Here is a 19,210-nt window from a genome sequence, read left to right as displayed (position 1 = left end):
CAAACCAGAACCACTAGAGTTTGAAACAATGGTGTCTTATGGGGCAGAGAGTGGAGCAGGCTCCCAAGCAGCCTCAGTCTGAACAGGAGCCGCCCTCTTCACCTTCCTGTCCAGTCCCACTTCAGGCTCGGCTCCAGATGGGGTCCGCCTGCCTGGGGAGCTGCCCCAACAGCACCGTGCTCCCCAGGCACAGGAGGGAGCCGGGAGAGGTGGGGGCCCAGGGGGAGGCCAGTGTGTCCCCAGAACAGCCAGTGTCAGTCATGCTGCGTCTGGCCCACCTCCGGGTGCTCCCTGCCTCCAGGACTCAGTCCTTGGCTAGCAGACGTCTGCAGGCTCCCACTACCTGGGCCTGTGGGAAGGAAGGGCTCCTCAGCTCCTCAGTGCCAGCCCCCTGGGGCCAAGGTGCAGTCCAGCAGGGCCAGGACCAGGTAGAGCCTCGGGAGTGGAAGGACACCAAGGCCTGGCCCCAGCTGGGCACCGGCACGCACCTTGGCAGGAGGCAGGGGCCAGCAGCGGGCACTTGGATCTGGCTTTCTGCCACAGACCAGTAGCCAGGGATAGAGGCCCCTGCCCCACAGATACTTACTCCAGTGGGCGCCGCCCTGGGCCAGCTTGTCCGCCATGGAAGACAGGAGCAGTGTGCAGTAATTGGCCTACAGGGGTCAGAGGAATGCTGTGGCCATGAGCCCCTCCCGTGGGATTCTCACCTACCCTCCTGCCTCGGCCCCCCTCCCTCTAGGCAGGTTTCCATGTGGTGGGTAAAAGTCTGTATGAGCGTCCTTGCTGGGAGGGCTTGCCCACAGGCACTGGCCCCTGCATCCCCTGGCCCTGTCCATGGCCCTCGGTGGCCGGCCAGCCCTTTGGTGTGGCTGGTGAGCATGGCACCATCAGGCCCTGTATCCCTGCAGGATGGCCTAGCTCAGGGAATCACCAACTTGCCTGTGACTCCAGAGATTGGATGCGCTTTTCTTGCTCTCTCAGCCCTCCAAGGTACTTGGCAACCAAGTCCACTCTGCGGAGAAACAGGGGGGAACCAGGGGGCTGGGCAGCCGTCTCCCCACGGGGTGCCACCCTCCCCCGCTGGCCCAGGCCTCTGGTCTCCACGTGCGCTGCTCGTATCCGCTTCCCCTGTTATCATGTGTGCCTGATTGAGGGCTGATGGCACCCAGGACTCAACGCAGCTGGTGTGAGGCTATAGACTAGCTTCGAGGGGGCTCATGCCTGCCTGGGGCACGCCACCCGAGGGGAGGGGGCACAGGCAGATGGGCCCCTGGAAGGAGGTCTGGGAGTGGGCGTCTTGGCATGTGGAGAGAAAGGAGGAGCCCATAGCCGGCAGAGTGCATGCTGCGTATCCCCAGCTTCGGGGCAGGTGAGGCCTTGGCCGAGCCTCACCCAAGAAGAGCCTGGGCTACTGGGCACGGTGGCCCAGCCATGGTGCGGCTCCACCCCTCGTTCAGCTTCAGTTTCCGCAGCTTGGACCCCTTCCTTGCCTGGCAGCTTGCCCTCCCCAACCTGTAAAAAGCGTTGGTGGTCCCTCCCAGCACCCTGCACCCCAAGACCAGCCAGCCCCATGGCTGCAGAGGAGCCAGGTTTACGCCGGCGCCCACCGCCTCCGCAGCATGGCTAATTCCGCATTTCTGGGCAGACCCATGTGCAGGGCCAGGCTGCCACACATCCAGGTGTGAGCCCCAAACACCTGCTCTCCACGCACAGGCGCACAGGCCTCCCTGGGGTACCTGCGGGCCGTCTTCCGGAGCAGCTCCCCCTCGCTGTCCCTCCTCCTTGTCTCCACCTTGCTCAGGAAGTTCTCCTTCTGAACTGCCTCCCAGGTAACAATCTTCTGGTCCAGGGGGTCAGGCAAGTCTCTCTCTGGGAGGGCAGGGGACAGAGGCAAGCCTCACTAGCGCTCACTGGGCCTGGGGTGTGGAAGCCAGGGCATAGCAGATAGGCATTGGCAGGGCTGCATGCAGGGGCCTCAGCAAGGACACACACTCCACCTGTGCCTGTCCGTTCTGGGCCTGGGTATTGGGCAGCCTGGCGGCCTCACCTAGGTGTTCCCGCTTGTGCTGGGCAGCCTTCCTGAAGACTCGCTTGAGCACCAGGCTCAAGTGGCTGAGGAGGATGAAGGGCGGGGCCAGGGCCGGGCGCCCATGGTACTCCACAATGAGATGGTAGCGCTGGAATTTCCAGAACATGTCCGCGTTGCCCTGCACCACCTGGAATGTGTAGCTGCGGGGTGTGCAACCAGGGTCACATCCCGCCGGCCTGCACCCCTGCAGCTGAGCCAGGGCCAGCCCGACCTGGGCAGTGGGAGCTGGGATTCCCAGGTGTGGATGCAGAAAGAGCCGGGGGGGGGGGGGGGGGGCAGGGCATGGTACCTGAACATGGCGATCAGCAGGTTCATGAGCAGCACGTTGGTGACCAGGAGGAAGGTGACGAGCAGTAGGATGACCAGCCAGTTTGCGTAGAGGTTGGGGCAGGAGGGCGAGTCTTCCTGCAGCAGGGGGTGGACTGAGCAGTTCACCCGGGCCTCTGAAAGGTGGTCAGGCGGGGAAGCCTGGCTCAGGCGGAGGCCTCCAGGGCACAGGTGCCGCACGCACCCCTCCTACACCCCAGTTTGCACTCCATCCTCTGAGTGCCGCAGCCACCTTGAAGCCCTAGCCCAGAAACCCAGAGGCAGCCCTGCGCCGGCCGGCATCTCCCATCTCTGCTGGACTTCCACCAGGGGTCTGGGGTCGTCCGTGAGGGAGGAAGGTAGGGATGGGAAGATCTGCTGTCGTTACAGGAATGAATTTCTCTACATTCCCTGCAGGCGTGGCTACAGCTTGTCCCCCCAGCCCAAGCTGGGGCGGGTCTGCAGTTTCCCAGGGCCCACAGTGGGCACCAAAGCCTGTGCGAAGTCACGGTGGCTTGAAGATACATCCTTTGGCAATGCAGCGTGGCCACCGGCAGGCTAGGCTCCGGCGTGCCCAAGGGGCCAGCCCACCACTCGGGGCCAGCCCTGCACCTATCTTCTCTGCACGGCTCACCCCTGGGCCTCACCCAACCCCAGATCTTAGGTCAGCTGGAAGGAGGAGCAGATGGAAGTCAGGTAAGCGCCCAGCCCCCATAGCGTGTCCCCACTCCCCCTGGAGGCCTGGTCTCACTCTCAGTCATCTGCTAACAACTGGGTTTTGATTTTTTTTTGCCGGCTATGGGGCTTGAACTCTGGGCCTGGGTGCTGTGCCTTTGCTCTTTAGCACAATGTTAGCCCTCTACCACTTGAGTGCCACTTCCAGTTTTCTGGTTGTTTATTGGAGATAAGAGTCTCACGGACTTTCCTGCCCAGGCTGGCTTTGAACTGCGATCCTCAGATCTCAGCCTCCTGAGTAGCAAGGATGACAGGCGTGAGCACTGGCACCCAGCTCTGCTGATAAATACTTATCACCTCTCCCTGACTGGCCTGGCCTCAGTAATGGCCGGGCTCAGGCCCCAATGGTCCATAATCCAGGGTGGTCCAATCCCTGGCCCCAGACCAAGAAAGTGACCCCTGTGCATACACCCCGCACCCCATCCCCTCAGGGCACCCCAGGAATTTGTATGGCACCATCTTGCCTGAAGAGCTGGGACTCTGGACATGGAAGGAACCCCAGCCACCCAGGGACCTGCACAGGACCCTGGCCGGCCGCAGGGGCCCCTCCCTGCACCCCTGTTCCCCATGAGGAAGCTCCCAGAGTCTACCAGCCCCTGCCAGGTACAGGATCCAGCTGAAGGACACCCCTGTCACTTGGGCTGTAGCCCTCCCCCTGGACACACACGCTGGGGTGGCCACCCGCAGAAGCCAAGGTGTGATCAAGAGTGGCGTCGAGCCCGACACCAGTGGCCCAGGCCTGAAATCCTAACCGCTCAGTGGGCTGAGATCTGAGGGTCAAGGTTCAAGGCCAGCCTGGGCAGGAAAGCCCATGAGACTGATTCATCTCCAATTAGCTAGAAAAGAAAGCCAGACGTGGAGCTGTGGCTCAAGTGCCAGGCTTGAATGAAAAAGCTAGGGGACAGTGTCCAGGCCCTGAATTCAAACCTCAGTACCAGCGTGTGTGTGTGGGTGTCTGTGTGTCTGTGTGTGCGCGCACGCGTGTGGCCTCTGGCAGGTGACAGGTAGCCTTTACCTGCAGGGTTGGTCTTATCACCAAACACCCCTCCACATTCCTGCCCATCCCACTGCCCCTCACAGACCACTCAAGGCTGGGCTGGCCCCATGGCCTTCCTAGGCAGGGTCCCTCCGTCCGCAGCCAGAGCGAGGCTGGGGGCTCAGTGTGGGGAGCAGATTCCAGCCCCCTCTCCCGATAAGGGCCTGACTGCAGGTGTGTGTGGCGGGGCCCTCCGGGGACGCACACACCCCGGGGCGGTAACGGGGACTCGGCCGGCCCGCACCGGGCACACACCGTCAATTTCGTCTAGCGGGATCTGCCCGAAGATCTGCAGGTAGGGCCGGTAGAGCACACGGCGGAAGATCCACTCGGGACGGCCGTCCTGGGGGTGCAGCAGCGCCTGGGTGGTGACGCCGTAGGCCACGAGCCACACGCTCAGGAAGAAGAGGAAGAAGAAGACGTCCTTCATCTGCAGGAGAGGGGTCAGCAGTGCCTCGGCAGGGAGAGCCCAGCACCCAGCGTGGGGTGGGGCGGAGGGTCACACCTGCCTGGAGCCCGGGGCTCACCATGCGCTCAACAATGATGATCTTGGGACCCAGCTGCTTGTGAATGGCGAAGATGTGGATGAGCCGAAGCGTGAAGACCATGAAATCAATGGCGAGGACCGTGCGGCCGGCCTCGAACACCGAGGGCAGCATCCTGCAGGGGGGTCAAAGGCACGTGCCGAGGGCACACCGGGATCTCGGTGGCCCCAGGAGCTGTGGGGTCTCCCGCACCAGACCTGCAGGTGACGCCAACGATGAACAGGAAGATGGCCACCATGTCACACTTGTTCCAGTTGTCCTCCATGTACAGAGTGAACTTCTTCACCAAGTGTGTGTCCTCGTCTGTGAAGAAACCCTGACCCGGGGGACAGGCTGTCACGGCTGCCCGGGCCCACCTGGCAGAGTGAGCCCGTCCCTGACCCGGGGGACAGGCTGTGACGGCTGCCCGGGCCCACCTGGCAGAGTGAGCCCGTCCCTGACCCGGGGGACAGGCTGTCACGGCTGCCCGGGCCCACCTGGCAGAGTGAGCCCGTCCCTGACCCGGGGGACAGGCTGTCACGGCTGCCTGGGCCCACCTGGCAGAGTGAGCCCGTCCCTGACCCGGGGGACAGGCTGTGACAGCTGCCCGGGTCCACCTGGCAGAGTGAGCCCGTCCCTGACCCGGGGGACAGGCTGTGACGGCTGCCCGGGCCCACCTGGCAGAGTGAGCCCGTCCCTGACCCGGGGGACAGGCTGTCACAGCTGCCTGGGCCCACCAGTGGCGTCTGTGAAGATCAATTCACCATTGCAAACAAGGCTCCCCCTTGGCCAGCACCGGGGCTGACTGAAACTATCTAAGGTTGCAGGCTGGCGTGCGCTGGGTACAGGTGCTCATGCCTGTCATCCCAGCTACTCAGAGCTGAAATCTGAGGATCCCAGGGTGGAGCCAGCCTGGGCAGACAGACCCCAAACCTGAGAGACTCTTACCTCCAATTATCCAGCAAGCAGCTAGAAGTGGAGCTGTGGCTCAAGTGGTAGAACAACTAGCCTTGAGCAAGAAAGCTTGGGGACCGCACCCAGGCCCTGAGTTCAAGCCCCATGACGGATATAAGTGAATAAAAGCGTGTTTTAAAGAGCAGAAGTGTGGCTCAGGTAGCTAGAACATTTACCTAGCATGTTCCAGGCCCTGAGTTCAAGCCTTATTACTGAAGGTACAAAACAAAGCAGACAGAAACAGTGAAGGTCAGTCTGGACCTGGGACCTGCCTAGGCTCAGATAATGATTCCTCCCTGTGAGACTCAGTTGGAGTTCTGACGAGGCCTTTCACTGAGCTCTTCAGCTCAAAGCGAGCACTCTACCACTTGAGCCACAGTGCCACTTCCAGTGTTCTGGGGGTTCACTGGAGATAAGAGTCTTCCGGGCTGGCTTTGAACTGTGATCCTCAGATCTCAGCCTCCTGAGTAGCTGGGATGACAGGCGTGAGCCACAGGCACCGGAGCCCACTTTGCCACCCCAGGCAGGACCCCAAGCCGCAGAGCCCCAGGCCTGGCCGCCCTGGCCTCACCTGCCGGGTCTCCTCCAGCACCAGCGTGAAGACCCAGAAGTAGAGGATGACCTCGGCCCCCGCCGGCCCCCGCAGTGCCGGCCTGAAGTCCACCAGCAGGACGTAGGCGAACAGGAAGAGGAAGGTGAAGTACATGACCACGTTCCCCAGGAACACGGTCACCGGGGCGCCCCAGAACTTCCGCCAGCGCGTGAGTAGGAACGCAGCTTGCGGGCCCTGGTCGCCAGGAGGGCGGGGCACCTCCTCCATCACCCTGAGCCGGGGCAAAGACACCACAGCCGTGAGGGGCTGAGGCAGGCTCCTCACTTCCGCCTCCACCCACCGCCCTCTGCCCTGGCCGCCTGCACCGTACAGCAGGGTCTTCTCCGCGTCCAGGCTGTCCAGCTCCTGTAGGCCCTCCGTGGGTGGGACATCCTCGCTGAGACACAGGGACACCCAGGCGTGAGGACAGCGCTAACAGCCCCTGGACCTTGGGCTAGGAGAGTCAGGCCGCCGCGTGGGCCCTGCCGCCGCCGCGTGGGCCCTGCCGCCGCCCCCCCGGCCCACCTGAAGGCGATGAGGTTGGTGTAGATGAGGGCGGGGCAGGTGAAGGCGCCCAGCAGCCGCAGGATGGGTGTCCCTGTGGCCATGTGTCCCCACCAGATCTTGGTCAGGAAAGCCTGGAAGAAAGGCACGCATGCCTGCAACTCTCCCCCTGCAGCTCTGTTCACGCTGCACCGGGGGGGGGGGCCCGGAGGAGGACAGGGGCATGGGTTCACTGCTGCTGGGAGTTGTGCCCATGTGTGCATACACGGGTGTGCCCTGGGGCTTGGAGTGCACTGCTTCTGGGAGCCATGTGTGTGTACGTGTAATGTATGTCCACACATGTACATGTGTGTGCTCGGGCTGGTTTTCTGCCCAGGCTGGCTTTGAACCTCAATCCCCAGGTAGCCTCCTGAGTAGCTAGGATTGATTACAGGCCTGAGCACTGGTGCCCAGCCTTTGTGAACTTTCAGTGAAGGGCGGTGAAGGCGATAGCTCCGAGACAGGTTAGAAAAGTTTGCCCAGCAGAGGGCGTAGGAGGGCTGTGCCTCCTTCTGAGCGAGGAGCTACAGCTGACAGGCTTCTCCGTGCCAGAGATAGCTCTGCCCGCTGCCCACCTTCTGTGTGCCAGGGACAGCCAGGGCTGGGTCCGCCGAGGCCCGTGGCTGCTCACCTGTACGCCGTCATGGGCAAAGAAGGCCTTGGTGTCGGCCTCGGTGGCCAGGTGCAGGCAGGTGGTGCGGCTCCAGCTATGGTTCCGGCGCACCAGCAGGGCGAAGGCCCGTTCCTCGCTGTTGCTGTAACACTCTGAGAAGAGGTCTGCGGGGCCCGCGTGGTGCTGATGCCTGCCCACAGTCCCCGCTTCTGCCCACACCCTGCCCGGGGGGGGGGTGCACCCGCCTCCGCCCCTCAGCGCCCATCCTGCTCGGGCGCAGACCGCCTGGACACCAGGGGCCCTCCTGAACCTCTGCCTCCCTCTGTGTGCTGGGGCTGAGCGTGGCTGTCGGAGCAGCGCCCTCCTCCCAGCGCCGTCCCCGCGTGGGGCTGCGGGGCTCCCCCATCCTGTTCCCCAGAGGAGCCCCACGCCGCCCTCCTCCTGCACCGCCCTCCTCCTGCTGCTCACCCAGGGCCAGCTGCTCGTACTGGGCCTCACGCATGGCGCGGGCTGCCTCGGCCTCCGTCTCCAGGTGGGACATCGCCTTGATGATCTTGCAGGCAGCCAGAGCCGCGGCCACGCCCTCCTGGCCCTGGAAGAGAGGGCCTCAGGAGACGCTCCCCCATCCCCGGCCTCCACAGGCCTACGGGCACACACTCACCATGGCCCAGAAATAGGTGGCCATCTCATGGCGGCTCTGCAGAACCGCCCACAGGAACAGGTCCCTCCAGGGGTCCTCGCTCTTCTGTGTGAGGTCCAGCGGCCACTTGTGGCCTGTGGGACGCTTGGCCGGCCCCCTCTCCTGAGGAGTGGACATGGCCATCAGCCCCAGCCTGGCCCCAGCCCCGACCCCTGCCCTGCTCGTGGCGCCGGCCCCAGGCCCCGCTCACGGCCGGCCTCCGCATGTCCTGGTAGAGGCCCCGGCAGGCGTCCTGCAGGAAGTCCTTGAGCAGCCGGGACACGTCCTGCAAGGAGAAGGCGGGCAGCCCCGAGGGCGGCTCCCGGGCCTGCTGGGCACTCAGGCCCGCCAGCGTCAGCCGCCCCTCCTCGTGCTTGTGCTGCAGCAGGCTGAAGAGCAGACTTTTGGGGGACACGGAGCGGTAGAGCTGCTGCAGCCGCCCATAGGTCAGGAAGTCGGCCATGTTGGCACCACTGTCCACGAAGAGGCGCACGAACTCTGGTTTGTTGCTGACCAGGGCATCCATCATCACCTCCTCCAGGTCTTGGGACTGGAGACGGAGATGGGGACGGTGAGTGGGTGGGCAGCAGGGCTGGGTGGTGGGCAGCCTCTCCTTGGAACATCCCAGCTTCCCCCCGAGCTGGTTTGCAGGCAGGTCAGACAGAGCGTGCTAGGAAGATACCACATGGTGGCCAACCCTGAGCCCTGCCCCTGGGCTTTGGACTGGCCAGCACTCCAGAATAACCAGCCTGTCCTTCAGGATGCCCTGGCCACATCTTGGCCTCCACTCCCACCTGGCTGGGCCACAGGGAGCCTGGCCAGCAGGACTGGACTTTGGCTTCCCGGGGCATCTGTATGGTCTGTGCCCTGTGTTGGCAGAGCCCGGCCTGGGAGCCCTCACCTTCCACTCTACATCCCCACTGAAGATTTCACTCTTGGCAATGTCCACGCGATCCCAGGCCACGGCCAGCTTGAGCTCATCCAGGTAGTCCTGGGCCTCTTGGCTGTGACTTTTGCAGGCTGTGGCAGAGCAGGGAGGGAGGGGTGAGGCCCTGCAGAGCCCTGAGCTCAGGACCGGATTCGCAAGGGGACTTGCGGGGCCGTGGCAGCTTCCGGGGAGGCAGCACTGCCCGGGGGAGGCCTGGGCACTCTGGGGGCCGCTGAGACGCCCTTGTCCCTGACCTCCAAGGGCACTGCACTGAACAGTGCCACGTTCCCAGGGCCCGGGCACCCCTGGGAAGGGCCCCTCAGGGGGGCCTCCTTGTCGTGGGAGAGCCTCCCACCTCCCAGATGCCCTGCCTGCAGGGGCCTCCGTCCAGGTGTGTCCCCAGCCCCCTAGTGCACTCATCTCCAATGGAAAACACGTGGAGTGAATCCTACAGCCACCCACGGTCGCGCTGAGGGGCTCACGATCACCCCTCTTGCGGGCAGAAACATTGTGGGATTGGTGACAGTCATACCACTGTGACCAGACTCAACCCAAGCAGGCTGGGAAGGTGGCTCAGCAGTAGAGTGCCTGCCTTGCATGCATGAGGCCCTGGATTCGATTCCTTAGCACTGCATAAGCAGATAAAGCCAGAAGTGGCGCTGTGGCTCAAGTGGTAGAGTGCTCACCTTGAGCTGAAGAGCTGAGGGACAGCACCCAGAATTCAAGCCCCACGGAGAAAAAAAAAACCCAAGCAAACACCTTACACACACACACACACACGCATACACTTCAAACTAAGGTAAACGTGTGTACATTGCAAAATTTGCCGCAGACAGAAGATGCACACCATCTTCCCCCACCGCTCCGGGACGGAGCTGGTGTCCGCCACCTCACCTTTCACCAGGGCCTTGAGGATGACCGTGTCCAGGCTCTCGGAGCCCTCCTGCTCGAAGTCGTACACGGTGAGCAGGTGGGGGTATGAGACGATGCTTTGCAGCTGGGGGCACCGGGAAGAGACTCTGAGGGCACCTGGTCCCCAGAGAGGCCAGGCCTGCTGGCTGCCCCGCCCCCCGGGGCCTGATCAGAACTCCCGGGCCATAGAGGGCCGGCTGCCCAGGGGCCTGCGCCCCAGTGGGACAGAGCCTAGGGCCTACAGGGTAGGAGGGCAGGGATGGCAGAGATAGTACCCACTGCCAGGATTATCCCCAAGGACCAGCCCCCTCCTCCCGGGAGGAGGCCCGCTTCCCCCCCCCTCCCCCCCGCCACAGTGCATACCAGCTTGGTCCAGTGCAGGATGGCTTCCCAGGAGAAGCACTCACTGGGAAACTTCTCCTGAAGCTGCTTCTCCACCAGCTGGGGCACCAGCAGGTGAGGTCGGTTCACCAGGGCCGCCAGCACGTCGGCGATGCCCCCGGAGCCCGCCAGGATCAGCCATGGGGCAGCGTGCTCCACAGCCCTGGACAGCCTCTGGGGTGGACGACAAGTGTGGGGGCCACCCGCTCCCCCTGCCCACCCCGGGGAGCCCCAGGCACCCTCCTGTCCCTCAGGAGGCCCTGGGCAGCCAGAGCCCACCCACCTCCCCTGCCCCTACCTCCAGGGTGCTGGGGTCGCCATTGACTAGGAGGCAAAGGACTGGGATCTCAATGCTGCCGGTGCCTATGGGAACGCAGCCTCTGAGCCACCGCCAGCTCTCGGGAAGAGCAGAGGGGGAGGCCCCTGGGCTGCCCGGATGCTGCATACATGCTGGTCAGTTTTCCTCCTCCCTCCCTCCCTCCTCCCTTCTTTCCTTCTCTTCCCTCCCTCCTCCCTTCTTTCCTTCCTGCCTTCCTTCTGGGGCTAGGGACCATCTCTCCACTTCTGGCTGTGTGTGTGTGTGTTTAAATTTTGTTGTCTTGAAAACTTGTTATAAAGGTGATGTACAGAGTGGTTACCGTTACACAAGTTGGGTAGAAAGTACATTTTTTTTTTTTTGGACAATGTCACCCTTGGTGTTTTAATTGGAGATAAGAGTCTCACAGACTTTCCTACCCAGGCAGGCTTTGAACCGTGATCCTCAGATCTCAGCCTCCTGAGCAGTTAGGATGACAGGTGTGAGCCACCGGCACCGGGCGACTGTTATCATTGTTAAAGCGGGCTCAGTTGGCCTCACCTGGCATCTGCATGTTTTGCCTGTTGGTTTTTTGTTCTTGGTGCATATTTGAAGCCCTCACGTATTTGTTTATAAACATGACTCACACGCTAGTGTTTCCCAGCGCACCCATCCTGCCAGCCCCGGTCAGCCGGCAATGCCCCCCCTGGCCGCAGCCCCGTGGCATGGCGGGAAATGGGCCTCTGGAATTTTCATGGGAAATTCTCCAGAAGAGCACCTGAGAGAACTAAATGGTCTCTCAGCTGCTGCCGTCCAGCGGGGTGGCTGCCTGGTCTGGATGGCTCTGCCACATTAGCTGACAGCCCAGATCTGAGGGCTCTGGCATGCTTGGGCCTCCTGCCCCAAGGCCCTGCCCTCCCTTCCTGTCTCTCCCGTCCCTCTTCCCTCCCTCCCTCCTTCTCTGATGCTGCATGCCCAGTCTAGAGTCCCCAGGTGGCCTCCCGAGGGCTGGGGTGGGCCTCACCCCCATAGCCCGTCCTCTGCTGGGAGATGTGCTTCTCCAGCCGCAGCCGCAGCCCCACCAGCCCATCATCCCCCGTCTCGGGGGCGGCCGGCTCCACCAGGATGAAGTGGGAAAGGTTGCTGTCCAGGGGGCAGAGGGGGCCGTGGCTGACGCCATCATCCGCGGGGTAGTGGACAGGAGTGTCCTCCTGCACAGGGAAAAGATGGGAAGCGTGGCAGAGGTCTCAGGACTCGGGGAGGGGGGGGGTCTCTGAGCAAGGCTTCGGCGTGGCCTTGGTCTCCCCACCCATCAGGCAGGGGCAGGCCGGGCTCCAGGGCCTCCTTTCGCCGACAAAACCTTATGGGTGGCAGGGCCAGGGAAGCCCCTACTTCTAGACTCTTCTGGGCTAGAGTCCAGATCTAACCTCCCTGGGGGCTGCCTGGTCCTCTCGTTCACGCCTTACACAGACCCCAGCTGGAGGACAGGAAGGAGAACCAGAGAACAGAAGAGCTCTGCCCACGGCGGGAGACGGTGGCGCTCCGGTGCCCAGCTCTGGGCTTTCCTGCAGTGATCGCTTTCTTCTTTTCAAAGCCCAGAGTCCACAGCCAGAGCTGCAGCCACAGGAGCTCCCGGGGAACTCTGCCCCCTGCTGGTGGCACTGGGCTGTTCAGTTCCCTCCCCCCCCCCCCCCCCCAAATCTTCCCTAGCTACACCCGCTCCAGGTCCCAGGCCCTGAGGTTCTGGAACTCCCCCAGCAACCCCGGCGCTGCAAGCTGGCCACGCACCTGGACGGCATCCAGCAGCTGGCGGTGCAGGATGCGGTCCAGGGAGGCAATGCCGATGGCCACCACTCGGACCTTGGTAGAGGTGCTGGCCAGAGAGTGGTCGCGCACAGCCTGCCCCACGTGCCGCGCCAGGCCGACGCGGAGGGCACTGGTCAGGATCCAGGCACCTGCAGGGGTTGGGCAAGGGGCTCACTGTGCCTTGTGGCCCCAGGTGGCCCGGCTGGCCCACCAGGGCCGGAGAATAGGGGTTTCAGACACTGGGGAGTGCTCTGAGGCACTGGCGGGAACCCCAAGGCCCCTAGGGACTTCTGCCGGGGAGTGGGCTGCCCACGGGGTCCCTCTGGAGCAAAGCAGGCCACAGCTCTGCCTGTTGGCTGCTCTCTCCTAGGATCCAAATGACAGAATCCTCAGCCTGCCTCCGGAACACGTCTTTCTTTTGCACGTGGGGCTTGAACTCAGGACCTGGGTGCTGTCCCCGAGCTTTCTTGTTTATGGCTAATACACTACCACTTGAGCCATGGCTCTGCTTCTGCTTTTTGGTTGGTTAGTTCGAGATTAGAGTTTTATGGACTTTCCTGTCCTGGTGGACCTCTAACTGTGATTCTCAGATCTCAGCCCCCTGAGTAGATAGGAATATAGGTGTGAGCCACCCATTTTTGGCCAGATCTTTCTTCCCTCACTTCTTTCCTCCTTCCTTCCCTTCCCTCCTTCCTTCCCACCCTCCTCCCCCTCCTTCCCTCCCTCCCTTCTTCCTTCCTTCCTTCCTCCCTCCCTCCCTTCCTCCCTCCCTCCCTCCCTACCTCCCTCCCTTCCTCACTTCCTTCCCTCCTTGTTTTTTAGTGTTGGGGACTGAACCCAGAGCCTCGAGCATGCTAGGCAAGAACTCTACCACTTTGGCCACCCACCCACCCTTTTAACTTCAGTTCTGTTTTTGAGATGGAGTCTCTAATTTCTAGCTCAGGCCACCTGGGGTGTCAAACTCCCAATCCTTCTGCCTCCATCTCCTGAGTAGCTGGGATTACGGGCCCGTGCCACCATATCTGGCTTCTACTTTACCACCATCCTTTCTGCAGTGAAGGATCCAGAAACCCCTAAATGGTCCCTCTGGGTTTTCTACAGGCAGAGCCAGCTTCAAAATGAAGCCCAGGAACTTGGTCTTGGAACCCGACAACCAGCTAGCCAGATGGCTTCCCAAAGAAGGTGCGGGGCCATGGGACCCTCAGTCCCGAGCACCCCGTGCCCTGGTGCTGGGCATGGTAGCGCTGCCTCTTCCTGAGGCCCGTGGGCCTCACATGCAGAGGGCAGCCATCCACCTCGCCTGAACCCCACCCCCACCAGCTGGTGCCCGAAGCCCTGGCACCTGGGGCGCGGGGAGGGGGAGTCCCACCTGTGCTCTGAGCCGCCTTCACCAGCCCCTTCCTCAGGATGTCCCGCAGCCAGGACTTCAGGGCGAACGGCCGCTCCTCGCCCACCAGGGACACCACCAGGTTGGGGGCTGGCAGGTGCCACTCGGTGAGCAGCAGGTCGAAGAGCACAGAGGAGGCCACGCTGCTCGGCACCTTCACAAACTGCACGCAGGGGCCAGCGGGCTCAGGGCGGGGACATGGCCCGGCCTGGGACACGGGGTGGGGTGGGGCGCCGTGGGAGGACACGGGGTGGGGTGGGGCGCCGTGGGAGGACACGGAGGGGGCCCTGGGCACCGTGGGAGGACACGGAGGGGGCCCTGGGCGCCGTGGGAGGACACGGGGTGGGCCCTGGGCGCCGTGGGGGGACACGGAGGGGGCCCTGGGCGCCGTGGGAGGACACGGAGGGGGCCCTGGGCGCCGTGGGAGGACACTGGGTGGGCCCTGGGCGCCGTGGGAGGACACGGGGTGGGGTGGGGCGCCGTGGGAGGACACGGAGGGGGCCCTCGGCGCCGTGGGAGGACACGGAGGGGGCCCTGGGCGCCGTGGGAGGACACGGGGTGGGGTGGGGTGCCGTGGGAGGACACGGGGTGGGGTGGGGTGCCGTGGGAGGACACGGGGTGGGCCCTGGGCGCCGTGGGAGGACACGGGGTGGGCCCTGGGCGCCGTGGGAGGACACGGGGTGGGGTGGGGTGCCGTGGGAGGACACGGGGTGGGCCCTGGGCGCCGTGGGAGGACACGGGGTGGGCCCTGGGCGCCGTGGGAGGACACGGAGGGGGCCCTGGGCGCCGTGGGAGGATATGGGGTGGGCCCTGGGCGCCGTGGGAGGACACGGGGTGGGGCGCCGTGGGAGGACACGGGGTGGGGTGGGGCGCCGTGGGGGGACACGGAGGGGGCCCTGGGCGCCGTGGTAGGACACGGAGGGGGCCCTGGGCGCCGTGGGAGGACACGGAGGGGGCCCTGGGCGCCGTGGGAGGACACGGGGTGGGCCCTGGGCGCCGTGGGGGGACACGGAGGGGGCCCTGGGCGCCGTGGGAGGACACGGAGGGGGCCCTGGGCGCCGTGGGAGGACACGGGGTGGGCCCTGGGCGCCGTGGGGGGACACGGAGGGGGCCCTGGGCACCGTGGGAGGACACGGAGGGGGCCCTGGGCGCCGTGGGAGGACACGGGGTGGGCCCTGGGCGCCGTGGGGGGACACGGAGGGGGCCCTGGGCGCCGTGGGAGGACACGGAGGGGGCCCTGGGCGCCGTGGGAGGACACTGGGTGGGCCCTGGGCGCCGTGGGAGGACACGGGGTGGGGTGGGGCGCCGTGGGAGGACACGGAGGGGGCCCTCGGCGCCGTGGGAGGACACGGAGGGGGCCCTGGGCGCCGTGGGGGGACACGGGGTGGGGTGGGGCGCCGTGGGAGGACACGGAGGGGGCCCTGGGCGCCGTGGGAGGACACGGAGGGGGCCCTGGGTGCCGTGGGAGGACACGGAGGGGGCCCTGGGCGCCGTGGGGGGACACGGGGTGGGGTGGGGCGCCGTGGGAGGACACGGAGGGGGCCCTGGGCGCCGTGGGAGGACACGGAGGGGGCCCTGGGTGCCGTGGGAGGACACGGAGGGGGCCCTGGGCGCCGTGGGGGGACACGGGGTGGGGTGGGGCGCCGTGGGAGGACACGGAGGGGGCCCTGGGCGCCGTGGGAGGACACTGGGTGGGCCCTGGGCGCCGTGGGAGGACACGGGGTGGGGTGGGGCGCCGTGGGAGGACACGGAGGGGGCCCTCGGCGCCGTGGGAGGACACGGAGGGGGCCCTGGGCGCCGTGGGGGGACACGGGGTGGGGTGGGGCGCCGTGGGAGGACACGGAGGGGGCCCTGGGCGCCGTGGGAGGACACGGAGGGGGCCCTGGGTGCCGTGGGAGGACACGGAGGGGGCCCTGGGCGCCGTGGGAGGACACGGAGGGGGCCCTGGGCGCCGTGGGAGGACACGGAGGGGGCCCTGGGTGCCGTGGGAGGACACGGAGGGGGCCCTGGGCGCCGTGGGGGGACACGGGGTGGGGCGCCGTGGGAGGACACGGAGGGGGCCCTGGGCCCTGGACCGCGCACGGTGGGTGCTGCCTGCAGTTTGGGGGCTGGGCAGAGGCTGACCCCGCACCTTCCAGGCCGCCCCTCACCCTGGAGGTCCAGGAGGGGGGCCTGGGGCGGGCTGTCCTACCTTGCCCCGCTTCTTTCCGGACCCGCCGAAGTCCACCTCGCCGCGGCTCAGGCCCGGCCCCCACCGGCCGGCAGCCGGACGGGAGCCCTGGGGCGTCTGCATGGTGCGCTCCCTGTGGGACGCAGACGGGCGCGGTAGCCCGCGCACGGCAGGAGTGGGGGCAGCACCAGGCCCTCTCGGGCCTTCCCTGCAGCTGGCTCCTCCGGGTCCGCTTCAGCTAGCCCTCAGTCAGGCCCCGCCCAGGCGGGGGCGTGGCACGCCCGGCCCCGCCCAGCGGGGGCGGGGCAGGTCAGACCCCACCCAGGTAAAGGGCGGGGCGATCAGGCCCCTCCCAGGGAAGGGCGGGGCAACCAGGCACACCAGGCCCCGCCCAGGCGAGGGCGGGGCAACCAGGCACACCAGGCCCCGCCCAGGCGAGGGCGGGGCAATCAGGCACACTAGGCCCCGCCCAGGCGAGGGCGGGGCGATCAGGCCTCTCCCAGGCAAGAGGGGGCAATCAGGCAACTAGGCCCAGCCCAGGCGAGGGCGGGGCGATCAGGCCCCTCCCAGGCAAGAGGGGGCAATCAGGCACACAAGGCCCCGCCCAGGCGAGGGCGGGGCAATCAGGCACACCAGGCCCCGCCCAGGCGAGGGCGGGGCGATCGGGCCTGGAGCCGGGCCAGCTAGAGAGCCCTCTTAGGTGGTACTAGAGATTGGATTGCAGGCAGGTGCTCAACTTCTAGACTCACACTCCTAGGCCCCTTTGTGTTTTGTTATTTTAAAATTTTTTGTGCTAGTCCTGGGTCTTGAACTCAGGGCCTGGGCGCTGTCCCTGAGCTGCTTTTGCTCAAGCCTAGCCCTCTACCACCTGAGCCACAGTGCTACTTCTAGCTGAGTAGTTTGTTGGAGATAAGAGTCTCTGTGGAATTTCCTGCCTTGGCTGGCTTCGAACCCTGATCCCCGGATCTCAGTCTTCTGAGAAACTAGGATTACAGGAGTGAGCCACAAGCACCTATCTGTGTGTTTTGTTTTTGAAACAGGGTCTTACTAACTTTGCTCAGGCTGTCTTTGAACTAGATATCTTCCTTCCTCCAGGCATGTATCCCCACACCCAGATCATGGGAGGCCCTTGTGAAACCTGTGCTTGTGGGGGCAGGGATGGAGGGGTGGACAGGAAGCTACTGTCCATAGGAGGGGCATCTGGTGCCTCCTGGGGCAGGCCTGAGGGCAGAGGCTGAGGCCACAGCCTCCCCTCTGGGTTCCTGAGGCCTCTTAAAGAATTCACTACATTGCCAGGCGCTGGAGGCTCACGCCTATCATCCTAGCTACTCAGGAGGCTGAGATCTGAGGATCGTGGTTCAAAGCCAGCCTGGGCAGGAAAGTCCACAAGACCCTTATCTCTAATTAACTACCTGAAAATTGGAAGTGGCGCTGTGGCTCAAGTGGTAGAGCACTTGCCTTGAGCTGAAGAGCTCAGGGACAGCGCCCAGGCCCAGAGTTCAACTCACAGCCAACAACAATAACAACAAAAAGAGGAATGTGCTCCATGGCTGAACACCTCCCCCCACCCCATGCATTTAACTTGTCTCCCCCTACACCCCTGTACCTTTGGACGTGACCTTGGAAGCAGGGTCTGTACGATGTAGTGAGGTCACGCAGAGTGGGGCTAGCTCCCCATCCGTGCCGGGGTCGCTGTGGACGATGTGGAGACCCGCTCGGAAGGTAGACAATGTGAGGAGCAGCAGGAAGTCGGCCCTGTGAAGATGGAGGCCCAGGATGGAGGGACCGGCCAAAAGCCAGGAACACCTGGAGCCCCAGAGGTTGGAAGAGACAGGAAGGAGCCTTGGGAGCCTCCAGAGGGAGCGCTGGCCTCCTGGCACCCTGACTTGGGGCAGGCTGCAATGCAAGCTCCTGCCTGTGAGCCACCCCTCCGCAGCTTCGTCAGGAGCTCAGCCCCTGCCCAGACCTGGCTCGGTGTCCACCTGGTGGAGCGGTGGCTGGTCCCCTGCCCTGAGCTGCCTGGTCCCCTGTTCCCCGCCCAAGTGGATGCAAATCCTCCCCCTTCCCACTGCCCAGCAGGGCCTGTGGAGGGCAGCATTTGAATTTGTTTGATGGTTTGGGGATGGGACAAGCCCTGGCTGGAGGCCTTGTTGTGGTATTTGTGTCAGAGCCACAGACCCAGAGGCGTCACAGGAGAGGACCAGGGCCCATCCTGGGGACAGAAACCTACAATCCAGGTGCCAGCCGGGCCACGCCTGCTCCCAGGCTCCGGGTCTCCTTGGGTGGGAGATGGGGATGTGTTGTGTGCCCAGGCCCTGTGTGCCTTGCTCTCTGCTCCCCCCTAATCCTCCCCCCCTTCCCCCCTCCCCTCCGCTCCCCAGCCCAGGGCTGAGGGGATTGTGGGCAGGTGCCAAGCTCCAAGCAAATGAGGCCACCACAAGGACGGGCATGCAAACGAGCTGGGGATTTGCATGGGCAGGTGTTGGGTCCCACCCTGCATGTCCTGGAGGGACAGGGCAGCGAGGGGTCCCCGGGGTGCCAGCCGGAGCTGAGCCAGGCGGCCATGGCCCCTGGGTGTTCTGCTGGGACCAGTCAGAGGCCGTCACAGAGGCAGCCACACGTGGCCCCCTCGACGTGGGAAAGGCCTAGTGGAAGGCAGACCTGGGCTCTGGGGTCCAACCCAGTGTACTCCCCAACCTCCCCGGGCCAGCTCACCCTGAGATGTGGGGACGGGTAGAGTATAACAAGAAGGTGCAGAAGCTCCCCGAGGGTGACCATCACGAAATGGACCTTGGGCCTTTTTCCCAGGGGAAGGGCCTGGATCTCTGGGCAGGGTGTGGACGTGGGCAGGGCCTGGACAGAGCGGCCCCGGCCTCCCCCCCCCAGCCTTCCCACCAGCCCACCGAGCCCCTCCCACCTCTCCAGGCTCCTGGGCAGACGCTGCCACATGCCGGAGGTCCCTTCCCTCACCCACGGGCCCCCAGGAAGGAGGGGCTCTCTTTGTGATACAGACAAGGAGACAGGCACGGGACAGGGCTGTGGCTGGAATCATGCAGGCCTGCGCCGGGCAATGCTCCAGCACACCCCGAGGTGGGCGCTGTCTGCCCACTTCCCCCTGCACGCTTCTGGTGGCCCGTGCCCCGACCTGCCGCTTTCTCCCCGGCGTGCTGACAGTGGGGCGGACACAGGCTCTGCCCGGTGCCAGCTCCCTGCCCTGCCTCCTTCCTTCTTCCACCTCTCCTGGCACCTGGGCAGGTGTG

General features: G+C 64.8%; 1 protein-coding gene across 1 annotated transcript; it reads right to left on the bottom strand.

Annotated features, from left to right (window-relative positions):
- Window positions 1-254: 254 nt before the first annotated feature.
- On the bottom strand, window positions 255-16,073 carry Trpm5 (transient receptor potential cation channel subfamily M member 5). The gene is made up of 24 exons (XM_042672625.1): window positions 15,972-16,073; window positions 13,763-13,943; window positions 12,376-12,542; window positions 11,612-11,798; window positions 10,591-10,655; window positions 10,275-10,466; window positions 9,894-9,996; window positions 8,973-9,091; window positions 8,283-8,621; window positions 8,054-8,194; window positions 7,861-7,984; window positions 7,411-7,556; window positions 6,762-6,874; window positions 6,538-6,633; window positions 6,216-6,468; window positions 4,909-5,027; window positions 4,694-4,826; window positions 4,422-4,596; window positions 2,379-2,532; window positions 2,048-2,229; window positions 1,737-1,869; window positions 940-1,012; window positions 587-653; window positions 255-349 (listed from the first exon to the last, which is right to left on the bottom strand). The coding sequence occupies exons 1-24, from the start codon at window positions 16,071-16,073 to the stop codon at window positions 255-257; spliced, it is 3,459 nt and encodes a 1,152-aa protein (XP_042528559.1).
- Between the last annotated feature and the right edge of the window lie 3,137 nt (window positions 16,074-19,210).

This window comes from Dipodomys spectabilis, unplaced genomic scaffold (assembly GCF_019054845.1).
Source record: "Dipodomys spectabilis isolate Male_0828 unplaced genomic scaffold, ASM1905484v1 ptg000728l, whole genome shotgun sequence".
NCBI lineage: Eukaryota > Metazoa > Chordata > Mammalia > Rodentia > Heteromyidae > Dipodomys > Dipodomys spectabilis.
Note: the sequence above shows the minus strand (reverse complement) of the source record. Positions and strands in the feature narration are given on the sequence as shown.